At 36.9% G+C, this 13,692-nt stretch overlaps 1 protein-coding gene across 2 annotated transcripts in view; it reads left to right on the top strand.

The window, feature by feature from the left end:
- Nucleotides 1-13,692, top strand: part of ankfn1b (ankyrin repeat and fibronectin type III domain containing 1b) — a 160,549-nt gene that overhangs the window by 15,814 nt on the left and 131,043 nt on the right. The window contains exons 3-4 of one of the 2 annotated variants that reach the window (XM_087309987.1): nucleotides 4,032-4,527; nucleotides 11,664-11,842. In XM_087309987.1, the coding sequence (XP_087166113.1) occupies nucleotides 4,409-4,527; nucleotides 11,664-11,842 (298 nt within the window). In that variant the 5' untranslated portion in view covers nucleotides 4,032-4,408. The remainder of the gene's footprint in view (nucleotides 1-4,031; nucleotides 4,528-11,663; nucleotides 11,843-13,692) is intronic. The other variant, XM_087309988.1, reaches the window with a different exon arrangement.

Here is a 13,692-nt window from a genome sequence, read left to right as displayed (position 1 = left end):
CAAGACTTTTTCCAGAAGAAAAAAAAATATTATGGAAACACTGAAAAACCTCACATGGGAAATATTAGACTTAAAATTTCACAGAAAGCCTAATAATTTTCTCAGATTCATTTTTGGTGAGTAAATACAGCTTTGGTAAGGAGAAGAGACCTTCAAGGACATTTAAAGAAAGAGAAGCATTCAGGATTAATTGCATTTTGTGCTTTAGTTCACCCAGAAAATGTTGTGATTTAAAAAAGGAAATAGCAAGCAATAAAATGTAATATTTAATAAACTAGATCTATTATTCAAAGAGAAAGCAGCATTATATCACACACTATCTGTTTAAAACAATTAAATGTCTTAAGAATGTTTGCTTCAGGAAACAAGAGGGATGTGTGTGTGTGATTTGCATTTGCTTTGGTAATCTGCTTGATTTCGCTCGCTTGATTAGCTTGACCTGTACAGTACATTCTGTTATGTTCATCCACCGTGTTCAGCCTCGAGTTGGAGAGGAAATCTGCAGACAGCAGCATAAGTGAGACTCTGCAGGGAGGAAAATATACTTGGACAAAATAATACAGCAGAACACAATTGATTGTCATTGCGAGCAGGGGACACAGTGCTGTAAATCTGCCAGCAATGTGCGATATCAATGCACTTTTGCTTGCAACCGGCAAAAAATGAGCCAGTCTGATGATGCTTTTTCATTCCAGCATGTAGCCAACAAGTTGAAACGGATGCAGTGCTGCCAAAACAAAAAGAAGAAGAAAAAAAAAAAACACAAGCGATGCTCTGGCATCCTCTGGCAGTATTGATTTTGTGAACTGCAGTCTCTGAAGTACAGCCCAGCCTGCTGTCTTTATCAAAGAATGATTCACACACACACACACACACACACACACACACACACACACACACACACACACACACACACACACACACACACACACACACACACACAAATATAGAGGCTGAGTGCAGAAAAGCTGAAATAAATAAAAAATCACTATTTTGAGCTCTTTTTATGCTGTATTATTACTGAATGTCTGGAATACTTGCTTCTGATTGGTCATTTCATTCCAATGTATACATTTCCCACATAACAAGGCTTCTTTGTGTTTCTATCAGCTTTGTGTTTGGCACCATCTTGTGTCGGAATAATGCGCAGGTTAGTGTATACTCCATCAGCTGTTTTCATTTTTGTCAGCTTTGTGTTTTTGACTGTTTGACACCATCTTGTGTCCAAATAATGTGCAGGTTAGTGTATACTCCATCAGCTGTTTTCGTTTGTGTCAGCTTTGCACTTTTAACTTTTTGGCGCCATCTTGTGTCTAGATTATGCGCAGGTTAGTGTATACTCCATCAGCTGTTTTCGTTTCTGTCAGTTTTGTATTTTTGACTGTTTTGCGCCATCTTGTGTCTGAATAATGCTCAGGTTAGTGTATACTCCATCAGCTGTTTTTGTTTGTGTCAGCTTTGTATTTTTGACTGTTTTGCGCCATCTTGTGTCTGAATAATGCTCATGTTAGTGTATACTCCATCAGCTGTTTTAGTTTGTGTCAGCTTTGTGTTTTTGACTGTTTTGCGCCATCTTGTGTCTGAATAATGCTCATGTTAGTGTATACTCCATCAGCTGTTTTTGTTTGTGTCAGCTTTGTATTTTTGACTGTTTGGCGACATCTTGTGTCTGAATAATGCACAGGTTAGTGTATACTCCATCAGCTGTTTTTGTTTGTGTCAGCTTTGTATTTTTGACTGTTTGAGCCATCTTGTGTCTGAATAATGCACAGGTTAGTGTATACTTTATCAGCTGTTTTAGTTTGTGTCAGCTTTGTGTTTTTGACTGTTTGAGCCATCTTGTGTCTGGATTATGCACAGGTTAGTGTATACTCCATCAGCTGTTTTTGTTTGTGTCAGCTTTGTATTAGACTGTTTGGCACCATCTTGTGTCTGAATAATGCACAGGTTAGTGTATACTCCATCAGCTGTTTTAGTTTGTGTCAGCTTTGTTTTGACTGTTTGGCGCCATCTTGTGTCTGAATAATGTGCAGGTTAGTGTATACTCCATCAGCTGTTTTAGTTTGTGTCAGCTTTGTTTTGACTGTTTGGCGCCATCTTGTGTCTGAATAATGTGCAGGTTAGTGTATACTCCATCAGCTGTTTTCGTTTGTGTCAGCTTTGTGTTTAATTAAAGAAGTAATAAACTGTTACAGCTCAGAACAATACTTTGTGTCTAATGTTTTTGTTTTGTGGCAAGTAGCTGTGTAATAAGCTGGATAAAATACATTAAGGATGGTTGTTTTCACAGAATAATCCCTACAGTCTTATATAACAGTGCTCCGCTTTGAGTCGATTTGCCAATAAACCTGTAAGGCTTCTAATCCTGGATCTACTTTAGTTTTATAAGATAATATAATTCATAAAGAATTTTAGGATATATTTATATTTCTAACATGGTATAAAAAAAAAACTGCTGACAGCCGCAGAAATGAGTTGCTGCAGGGAGGAAAATATACCTGCACAAAATAATACAGCAGAACACATTTGACTCTCACTGCGAGCCGGTCCTGTAAATCTCTCATGAATGTGCAATAGAAATGCAGTTCCGCTTGCAACAGTGAAAAGTGGGCCAGCCTGATGGTGCCGGTCGTTTTCATTTTTTTGGGTGAATTTCCATTGTATTTTAATTAGATTTCTGGCCAACAGGTTGAGGAATGCAGAGGAGCAAATAAAAGACATAGCTCTGCCGTCCTCTGGCAGTATTGATTTAGTGAACTCCATTCACTGAAGTGCGTGCACACACACACACACACACACACACACACACACACACACACACACACACACACACACACACAAATGGAGATGCGCTGTTCTGAATGCAGAGAAAGCTGGACAATAAAAACACAGATTCTAGCCTTTCACTAGAATTCGTTTTCATCTTAAGTCATTCATTTTACACTTCACTGCTTCAGATCAGATTAATTCTGTCACCTGTTTCAGCTAATATTGATATTATAATTATTTGTTTTGTCACACACACACACACACACACACACACACACACACACACACACACACACACACACACAAACACACAAACACGCACACATACTTACAAAACACACAAACAACGAAGATGTGTTGTACTCAATGCAGAATAACTCCTGTCTGTGTCGCTTCATTCTCTGCTTTTTTTGTCTTCAGTCATTCATTTTTTCCCTCTTCTGCTCCAGATCCTATTATCTTCTCCACACGTCTGAGAAAGAGAGAGAGAATAATGACAACTACAGCATAAATTTGATTAATTTTTAATTTTAAACGTAATGTTAAATGGTACATATTAAATTAAATTAAATTAAATTAAATTAAATTAAATTAAATTTAATTTAATTTAATTTAATTTAATTTAATTTAATTTAATTTAATTTAATTTAAACTTAGTTCCTTTTTATCCAGCATATGTTTTACGCAGCGGAGGCTCTTTATTTTTATTTATTTAATTTAGTTTAATTTTGTTATTTATTTTTATTTAATTTTATTATTTAATTTTTTAATTTTATTATTTTTTTATTTTATAATTGTATCATATTTTATTGTATTATATTATTATTTTATTATTTTATTATTTTATTTTATTATTTTATTGTTTTATTGTATTTTATTATAATTTTTGTATTTTATTTAATTTAATTTAATTTAATTTTATATTTTATTTTAGTTTATTATTTTGTATTATTTTAATAAAATAAAATAAATTTTATTTTATTTTCATTTTATTATTTTATTTTATTCAGATATTTTTTTATATTTGTAACAGCAACAACATTATTCTGTATTTTGTGAACTGCATTGTCTGAAGTATAGCCCCAGTCTGTGTTTCTTACACACAGACACACACATAGACACACAAAAATAGAGATGCATCATTCTGAATTCAGAACAGCTGTAAAAAAAGAAAAAACATCACTGATTCTACTTTTCATCGTTTCATTCTCTGCTTCCTTTTTCATCTCGAGTCATTCAGCTTTTCCCCTCCTCTGCTCCAGATTGTATTAATTCTTCCACACGTCTGAGAGAGAGAGAGAGCAAGAGGGAAAGAGAGAGCGAGCGGGAGAGCGAGGCTCACAGGGAGATTCAGGATGCTGCTGATGTTGCCGCAGCACTGATGATGCTCCGCAGGGAGAAATCCTGAAACACACACACACACATGCATGCATACATACACACACACACACACACACATCGCGTCTCTCTCATCTCGCTCTGCTTTTAAAGGAACTTGCTGTTTTGAGTGTGTGACTGAGCAGGAGCTCTGCACGTCTCCGATGCTGTTTATGGGGGAATCAGGAAGATATGAGGAGAATGAGTGTGTGAATATGACACTCAGGTAAAGAGCGAGCACAACGCAGATGCCAGGGACACAATGGCAAGTTTTGGGAAACTTACGGATTACTTTAACCGTCGGCGTTCCAGGGATGAGCTCATGGCTCGGAGAGATGCGCGACGCAGCGGCAGTTACTGCTGTACGGTGGCAGAAGCCAGGTATACTCTAGAAAAACTGCAACGGGAACACTGGGCATTTGGGGAATTCTGTGTGTGTGTGTGTCTTTGTACAGCTAAATATGTGATTTTTTTTTGGTAATCTGTCATGCATGTTTTGTTGATAGGATACTTGAAGAGTGATGTTTGAAGAGTTCCATGCAGCGTGATATGAAGCAGATTTGTGTTTCTCCGAGTGTTTAAGTGCGGTCAGTTCACCTGGACGGGGCAGAAATCGTCTGGTCAGTGGGTGGACAGAGCAAGGCTGGATTAGTGAATTAGGCGGCCAATCAGATTAAAGACTCTAGAGGGTGGGAGGAGCCGGGGGCCTGTGATTGGCTGGGGTGGAACTGTATCATCAGGATGTTTTAGTCATCAACCGTTCAAAAGAAAGGTGTGAATGCTCAGACATCAAACCTATGAATGCCGTCAGAGATGTTTGATTTGGGGTGAAGGGTTGTTGAATCGGATTTACTTTGGGGAAGAGAAGAACAGATTTAGAGGAGTGAGGTGTTATGGCTTGAGAATTGAGCTGTACCATGAATTTAGGGCAGCTCAGATGATTTCTGGTGAGATTTTTTTTTCACTTGTGAGGTTATTTGGGTGTTTCTCTCTGGAGAAATATCTGGAAAGCTGGAGACAGAGATTGATGAACTGTGTTATGATGTACTCACCTCCTTGTGTTGTTCAATACCTGAGGATTTTCTTTTTTTGAGCACAAAAGGAGAAATAATGTGCTTCTTTTATTGAATAAAATGATGACTGATTTTCTGTCAGGTTACTATTACATATTTTTTATCGTGTGTTAGAATATTTAGTTAATAAGCTTCTCATGATTATCATGGTTTTAAATTGTAAGTTGTGTTATTGCTATTTTGTGGCTTTGTCACACATACATCACACACCAATTGTGCGATATTTCTGTTTCTATTTGAAGTTTTCATTTATTTTTCTCTCTACGTTTTAATCTTGTTTTATTAATTGTGTTACTTCAACTTATACTTGTATATACGCACTTAATTTAAAATACCACTTAAAATGGCCACTTTATTAGGTATACCTTACTAGTACCCTTTTGCCTTCAGAACTGGCTTAATCCTTCATGCCATAGGTTCAACAAGATACTGGAAATATTCCTCAGAGATTTTGCTCCATATTGACATGAGAGCATCACGCAGTTGCTGCAGATTTGTGGGCTGCACATCCATGATGCCAATCTCCCGTTCCGTTGAGATCTGGTGACTGTGGAGGCCATTTGAGTACAGTGAACTCATTGTCATGTTCAAGAAACCAGTCTGAGATGATTCACGCTTTATGACATGGTGCGTTATCCTGCTGGAAGCAGCCATCAGAAGATGTGTACACTGTGGTCATAAAGGGATGGACATGGTCAGCAACAATATTCAGGTAGGCTGTGGCGTTGACACAATGCTCAGTTGGGACTAATGAGCCTAAAGTGTGGCAAGAAAATCTCCCCCACACCATTACACCACCAGCACCAGCCTGAACCATTGATACAGAGCAGGATGGATCCATGCTTTCATGTTGTCGATGCCAAATTCTGACTCAACCATCTGAATGTGGCAGCAGAAATGGAGACTCATCAGACCAGGCAACGTTTCTCCACTCTTCTATTGTCCAGTTTTGGTGAGTCTGTGTGAATTGTAGCCTCAGTTTCCTGTTCTTAGCTGACAGGAGCGGCACCCGGTGTGGTCTTCTGCTGCTGTAGCCCATCCGCCTCAAGGTTGGACGTGTTGTGTGTTCAGAGATGCTCTTCTGCAGACCTCGGTTGTAACGAGTGCTTATTTGAGTTACTGTTGCCTTTCCATCAGCTGGAACCAGTCTGGCCATTCTCCTCTGTCCTCTGGCATTAACAAGGCATTTGCGCCCACAGAACTGCTGCTCACTGGATATTTTCTCTTTTTCAGACCATTCTCTGTAAACCCTAGAGGTGGTTGTGCGTGAAAATCCCAGTAGATCAGCAGTTTCTGAAATACTCAGACCAGCCCTTCTGGCAGCAACAACCATGCCACGTTCAAAGTCACTTAAATCCTATTTCTTCCCCATTCTGATGCTCAGTTTGAACTGCAGCAGATTGCCTTTACCATGTCCACATGTCTAAATGCATTAAATTGCTGCCGTGTGATTGGCTGATTAGAAATTTGCTCTAACGAGCAGTTGGACAGGTGTACCTAATAAAGTGGCCGGTGAGTGTATTCCCAGTATATAATAATAATAATAATATTAATATTCAAACAATAATAATTCCTTATATTTATATACTTAGTGCTTTTATGGAAATTTAAAGCACTTTGCAGATATATACACAACAAATATATTTTTGAAACCTATTTAAAAAAAGTCAGGACTACTTCATCACTGTACTGATTGGATCACAAAGTCCAGTGTTTATACTTGAATAAAACCTGGTGTTTACAGGATAGAGGTGGATTAAATAAATACTTGTAGTGCCATGGGCAGAGCATAACAAAAGTTTAAGAACAAAACTTTTCTTTTTTCAGTTCGGATAAACACAGACTGATGATTTACAGTAATAACACACAGTCGATTTTGATTTCATGAAATCTCCTACTCTTGATTTTACTCCTTAAATATTAAATCGACTTTTATTTCAGGCAACCAGGTTTTCAAACTCATTAGAGAACATTAATAAAATTGCATTTTCGTTATTAGCCCTAGAAATTATTTTTATACGTTTTATGTAAAAAGCAAGATGGAAAAACTCCATGAAGCCTTTAATTATTGATCAGTAGTAGAAGTGTTTATCATCAGAGCTCATTCAGACGCTCGACAGCTGCTCTCCACATCTGGGCTTTCTATTTATTTACTCCTGTTAATGTTTTCGTATAGTGAGATTATTGTATCCGGGCTTTTTGAAATGCAGAACATCTTCATTTTGTTTGATTTTTCTTTGCTCCAGTGTTTTGGATGGTAATGGTGTTGCATAAGCCGAGGCTGTTGAGATCACAGACAGACGCCGTCGCATTCTGCTGTTGAATTTCCTCATGCCGTTTGGAATTCACAGCTCCAGCGTTGCCAGATATTCACAGCCAAATCTACACACACTGTTACTCTCATCCTGCATCATTGAAGGATGCTGTTCTGTAATGTTTTTACGACAACCTTACTGACCGTTTGACTTTATCAGGGGTGCACAATATATCATTTTACCATCCTTATTTTCATATCGCAGCATTTGCAGTGTCACCTGAGCATCGCTAATTGACCAAGAGCCACATTGAGTCATTATTAGAACGTGGAACCATGAAGTCAGCAAAAAGTGTACACATTTACATTTACATTTAGCAGACGCTTTTATCCAAAGCGACTTACAAATGAGGACAAGGAAGCAATTTACACAACTATAAGAGCAACAATGAATAAGTGCTGTAGGCAAGTTTCAGCTCTGTAAAGTCTAAGAAGGAAAGTATTAGAAATTTATTATTATTATTATTATTATTTTTTGAGTACAGTTATTGGTATATCCAGAGAGGCAATTGCAGATTAGGAAGTGTAGGGTTTTCTTACACTGTAAGAAAGAAAACCCTTAATAAAAGCAGCAGGGGCGCCAGAAAATTACTGTAAAAAAACGAAAAAAAAAAATTGAAAAATGTAGATAATCTGTAGAAAAACAGTAATTTCTTGTTTCATAATTACAAGTTATTACAGATTTTAGCTGTAATTGTGCAGGTTATTACTGCCATTTTACTAATTATTACCGAAATTACACCGATTATTACTGTCATTTTACAAATTCATTCATTTTCTCTTCGGCTTAGTCCCTTTATTAACCCGGGGTCGCCACAGCGGAATGAACCGCCAATTTATCCAGCACATTTTTTATGCAGCGGATGCCCTTCCTGAGGCAACCCATCTCTCCAAACACACTCGCACACACATACACTACGGACAATTTAGCCTACCCAATTCACCTGTACCAAATGTCTTTGGACTGTGGGGGAAACCGGAAACATGCAAACACAAGGAGAACATGCAAACTCCACATAGAAACGCCAACTGACCCAGCCGAGGCTCGAACCAGCAACCTTCTTGCTGTGAGGTGACAGCACTACCTACTGTGCCACTGCGTCGCCCATTTTACAAATTAATACTGTAAATATATAATTTATTAATGTAATTATACAGATTAACTAATGTGATTTTAAGGATAATTACTTTGATTATGCAGGTTATTAATGTACTTATACAGATTAATTTATGTAATTATGCATGAAATCTCTTAATATTCCATACATTGTTCCACTTTTAACACACCTTTACAACTGAAAAAAAAAAAACTTCTGAAAGAATTATTGAAAAAAAGCTTAGGTACAAACAATTGCTGTTGTCATCAAACACTATAAATATAACTATAAAACTATAATATAGACAAATATTTGAAAGATATATCGGTTAAACTTCAAAACCATTGTCTTGTCGTCTTAGTCCCTTTATTAATCCGGGGTCGCCACAGCGGAACGAACCGCCAACTTATCCAACATGTTTTTACGCAGCGGATGCCCTTCCTGCCGCAACCAATCTCTGGGAAACATCCACACACACTCATACACACACACACTCATACAGAAACGCCAACTGACCTAGCCAGGCTTGAACCAGCGACCCAGTGACCTTCTTGCTGTGAGGCGACAGCATCACCTACTGCACCACTGCGTCACCAACTGTAATTTTAAGAATTTTTCTTTATTACAGAACATATGTGTAAAACAACAGATATTTCATTGTATAATAAAAAATGGAAAATTCTATAAAAAAATACAGACAATTATCTGCAAAATAACTTTATTTTTCACAGTGGATCGTTTACATGCTCATTTATCATTAATGCTTAAAACATCTATGCAAATGAAATGATTATGTTCTTAACTTTATTAAATATTGTATTTATGTATAGATAAATGACTAAATGTGTAAATAGATATGATAAAGAGTTTACAGTGTTATTTAATATCCGGTTATTCAATTTGTGTACTGTATTCACTGTCAGACTCCCTCAAAACCCTAAAGCACAGTTTATTTCATTTGTAACTGTATTTATCATATGCTTGCAATTTTGTTAATTATACTTTATGCAGATTCTCACCAATATCGAATAATACACATTATTTTAAAAGGGTATTTTTTTCAAATATATTTGTTTCATCTGGTTAAATGATGTTTAATATCCCAAAGTGTATTACACAAAGATTAAATATTGGATTGTCAATTTTTTTTTCTTTATCGCCCAGGTTTAATCGTCATTACATACTTTACATACTGATCAAGACAGAAAGGCAAATTTACTAAACAGCATGATCGTGAATATGAAGTGCTGATGGGAGTCTAATGACAATATGCAAATTGAAGAACTCATTTCCATAATGACCAGCGCAGTCTAAAAGAGCTACACGAATTAGGTTGTAAACAAGCAGAGCTGGTTATAATCTGGTGTGGTCAGTCTGCTCACAACACAAGCGCAACAGGGGTTAAAGGAAGACTCCACTTTGCTGGAAATAGGATCATTTTACAAGTCTTCAATATTTGAGTTTTACTATTTTCATTCCATTCAGCTGATCTCCAGGTCTGGCACGAGCACTTTTAGCTTAGCTTAGCATAAATTATTAAAATCGGATTAGACCATTAGCATCTCACTCCAAAAATTCAAAGTTTTCAGATTTAAAGCTGGACTCTTCTGTAATTACATTGTGTACTACAATGATGAGAACTAAAGTAGCTTTTTACCTTTTTTTATTTTTGAGAGAGATGCTAATGGTCTGGTATGAAAATCATAAGTTTTTTGAGATGGGTAAAACTGACCTCTTTCATATATTTGATGTACACTCATAGATATGAAGCTTTTCAAAAGAGACAACAGTGCTATGAAAAATATTTTTGCTGCCCTGAGACCCTTTTAATAAATGCTTCATTTTTAAAAATGTATTTATTCATTTCATTATTTATTTGAACAATATTTAAAGACTAAAAGATAATCTTTATTTATATTTTTTACACAAAGAAATAAAATAACATTGACATTAATAAAAATATATCTAGTTCCAAAGAAATATGTATTTATTTTCTTGCTTTTTTATTTATTTATTTATTTATTTGTTTATTTATTTATTTACTTAATTTAATAATTTTTTACAAAGAAAAATAATAAAATTGACATTAATAAAAAAGATATCTAGTTGAAAAGAAAATATTAATTTATTTTCTTGCTTATTTACTTACTTACTTACTTACTTACTTACTTACTTACTTACTTACTTACTTACTTAACCAGGAATGTCTTATTGAGATACAACATCTCTTTTACCAGGAAGTTCTGGTCAAGACAGGCAGCACAGGACAGATTTACAAAAAAAAAAACACAAAAAAAAACTTACATTTCACAACACATAGAGACACACAATAATAAAATAATAGTAAATAAATATTAAATAATATAAACCATAATCAATTATTAAAACCTGTGCACTGTTCTAAATACACAGACTTTAATTATAATAATTTTAATTATAGCAATAGATGAACTGGTCCGCCACGTTTTAGGGTCTTCTTGACATTTCCTTGACATAACATTTCCGTTGCGTTGTGAGAAAATGCAGCGTGTTTTATTAATGTTTGCGTTGTGTGAAAATGCAGCATGTCTTTTAAAAATGTGTTTGCCTTGTGAGGATTTGCGGCATATATACTGTCAGACTGATGAAGATCTTTTCTTAGTTTGCTGGTGTTTTTTGTAATTGCATGTGTTTTCTTAAATTGCAGCATGTTAAGCTCTCTCGGCCACTGTAAAAACATCTTCAAAAAAATTAAGAACAAAACAAGGGAGAAGAAAAGGGAAAAAGCTCAGATTATATATAATACAGGACTACCCTAAATAACTCAGATCAGATAAAGGGGTAAACATTGCTTATTTTCCAGATAATAATACAATTACAATATTTATTTCAATATGATAATCCAAATGTGGAGTCCAAACTGTGAATATGTTGTTTTATTTTTTGTGTAATACTTGGGTAAGATGTTCCAGGGGAATGACCCCATAAATGATCTTGTTTTGTGCACTTATTGATTATTGATCTGTTGTTCATGATTGATTGTTTGTGTTACAGGTCTCTAGAGAGACGCCTGCAGAGGCCTCTGTTGGCCAAATCTAGAACATTACCCAGCATCCCTCAGTCCCCTGCTGCAGTCCGTGTGCAGCAGACGGAGAGTGATTGTGAGCGCCAACAACGGCCTCGTGTTCCTTCTAGCCCTGGGGGTCTTGAAGCCTGCACCATTCCACCTGCAGGTACCGTGTGCGCATTTCAACACACACACACACACACACACACACACACACACACACACACACACACACACACACACACACACGCACACACACACAAACACCACAGTGTTAGTAAAACACGCTTTATTAAACACTCTATTATGATGGTTTTAGATTATACACTCACCGGCCACTTTATTAGGTACACCGCACTAGTAACGTGTTTGACCCCCCTTTGCCTTCAGAACTGCCTTAAACCTTTGTGGCAGAGATTCAACAAGATACTGGAAATATTCCTCAGAGATTTTCCTCCATATTGACATGATAGCATCACACAGTTGCTGCAGATTTGTCGACTGCACATTTATGATGCCAATCTCCCTATCCACCACATCCCAAAGCTGCTCTATTGGATTGAGCTCTGGTGACTGTGAAGGCCATTTGAGTACAGTGAACTCATTGTCATGTTCAATAAACCAGTCTGAGATGATTCACGCTTTATGACATGGTGTGTTATCCTGCTGGAAGTAGCCATCAGAACACTGTGGTCATAAAGGGATGGACATAGTTAGCAACAATACTCAGGTAGGCTGTGGTGTTGACAATGCTTAATTGGTTCTAATGGGCCCAAAGTGGTCTTCTGCTGCTGTAGCCCATCTGCCTCAAGGTTGGACGTGTTGTGCGTTCAGAGATGCTCTTCTCCAGACCTCGGTTGTAACGAGTGCTTATTTGAGTCACTGTTGCCTTTCTATCAGCTGGAACCAGTCTGGCCATTCTCCTCTGGCATCAACAAGGCTTCTGCGCTCTCAGAACTGCCGCTCACTGGATATTTGCTCTTTTTTAGACCATTCTCTGTAAACCCTCATTTCCTCAAACCCTCAGAAACACTCATTCCTGGTTAGATCTTATGAAAACATGTACACTTCTCAAAACAAAAAGTAAACATGTATAAAAAAAGATTCATTAGTATTTAATTTAACTTAAATACTAATCGTAAAGTTCATTGTTAATTCATTCACTTAAATTCATTGTTGTGAGTGAAAATTAGAAATATTTTAAAGTATATTTTACATTTCTTCATTCTTCTGAATGAAAAACATTGATATTGTGAAATTAAAAATAAACTTCAAACATGGGCGTCACGGTGGCGCAGTGGATAGCACAAATGCGTCACGGCTAGAAGGTTGCTGGTTCAAGCCCTTGCTGGGTCAGTTGGTGTTTCAGAGTTTGCATGTTCTCCGTGCGTTTGCGTGGGTTTCCTCCGGATGCTCCGGTTTCCCCCACAGTCCAAATACATGCGCTATAGGGGAGTTGAAGAATTTAAATTGTGTGAAGTGTATGTGTGTGAATAAGAGTGTATGGGTGTTTCCCTTTACTGGGTTTCAGCTGGAAGGGCATCCGCTGCGTAAAACATATGCTGGATAAGTTGGTGGTTCATTCCACTGTGGCGACCCTGATTAATAGTCTCTTTTTAAATGTTTATTGGCTCCCAAATAAAGTTCTCTAGAAATATTTTTGATCATTAGTGTATATTATCAATGCTCAAAGCTTCCTTCAGTTGACCTAATAAGCGCTAATAATGAATCTAATTAAAGGCATCAGAGAGAGAGAGAGAGAGAGAGAGAGAGAGAGAGAGAGAGGGAGAGAGAGAGAGAGCGAGAGAGAGAGAGAGAGAGAGAGAGAGAGAGAGAGAGAGAGAGAGAGAGAGAGAGAGCTGGTGTATTTTTGAATGGATGATTTTTCATTGGGCGAGTCTCTTTCACGCGGCTCATTCCATTCACAACATGTGTGAGTTTTAGCTCCATGTGTGATTGTTCAGCGCGTTCACTCCGTCATGTTTACTTGTGTCTGCTTCACACGGCCAAATCCCC

This window comes from Danio rerio, chromosome 24, assembly GCF_052040795.2.
Source record: "Danio rerio strain M-AB ecotype USA chromosome 24, GRCz13ab, whole genome shotgun sequence".
NCBI lineage: Eukaryota > Metazoa > Chordata > Actinopteri > Cypriniformes > Danionidae > Danio > Danio rerio.
The sequence above is the reverse complement of the archived record's forward strand: the minus strand, read 5'-3'. Positions and strand labels throughout refer to the sequence as shown.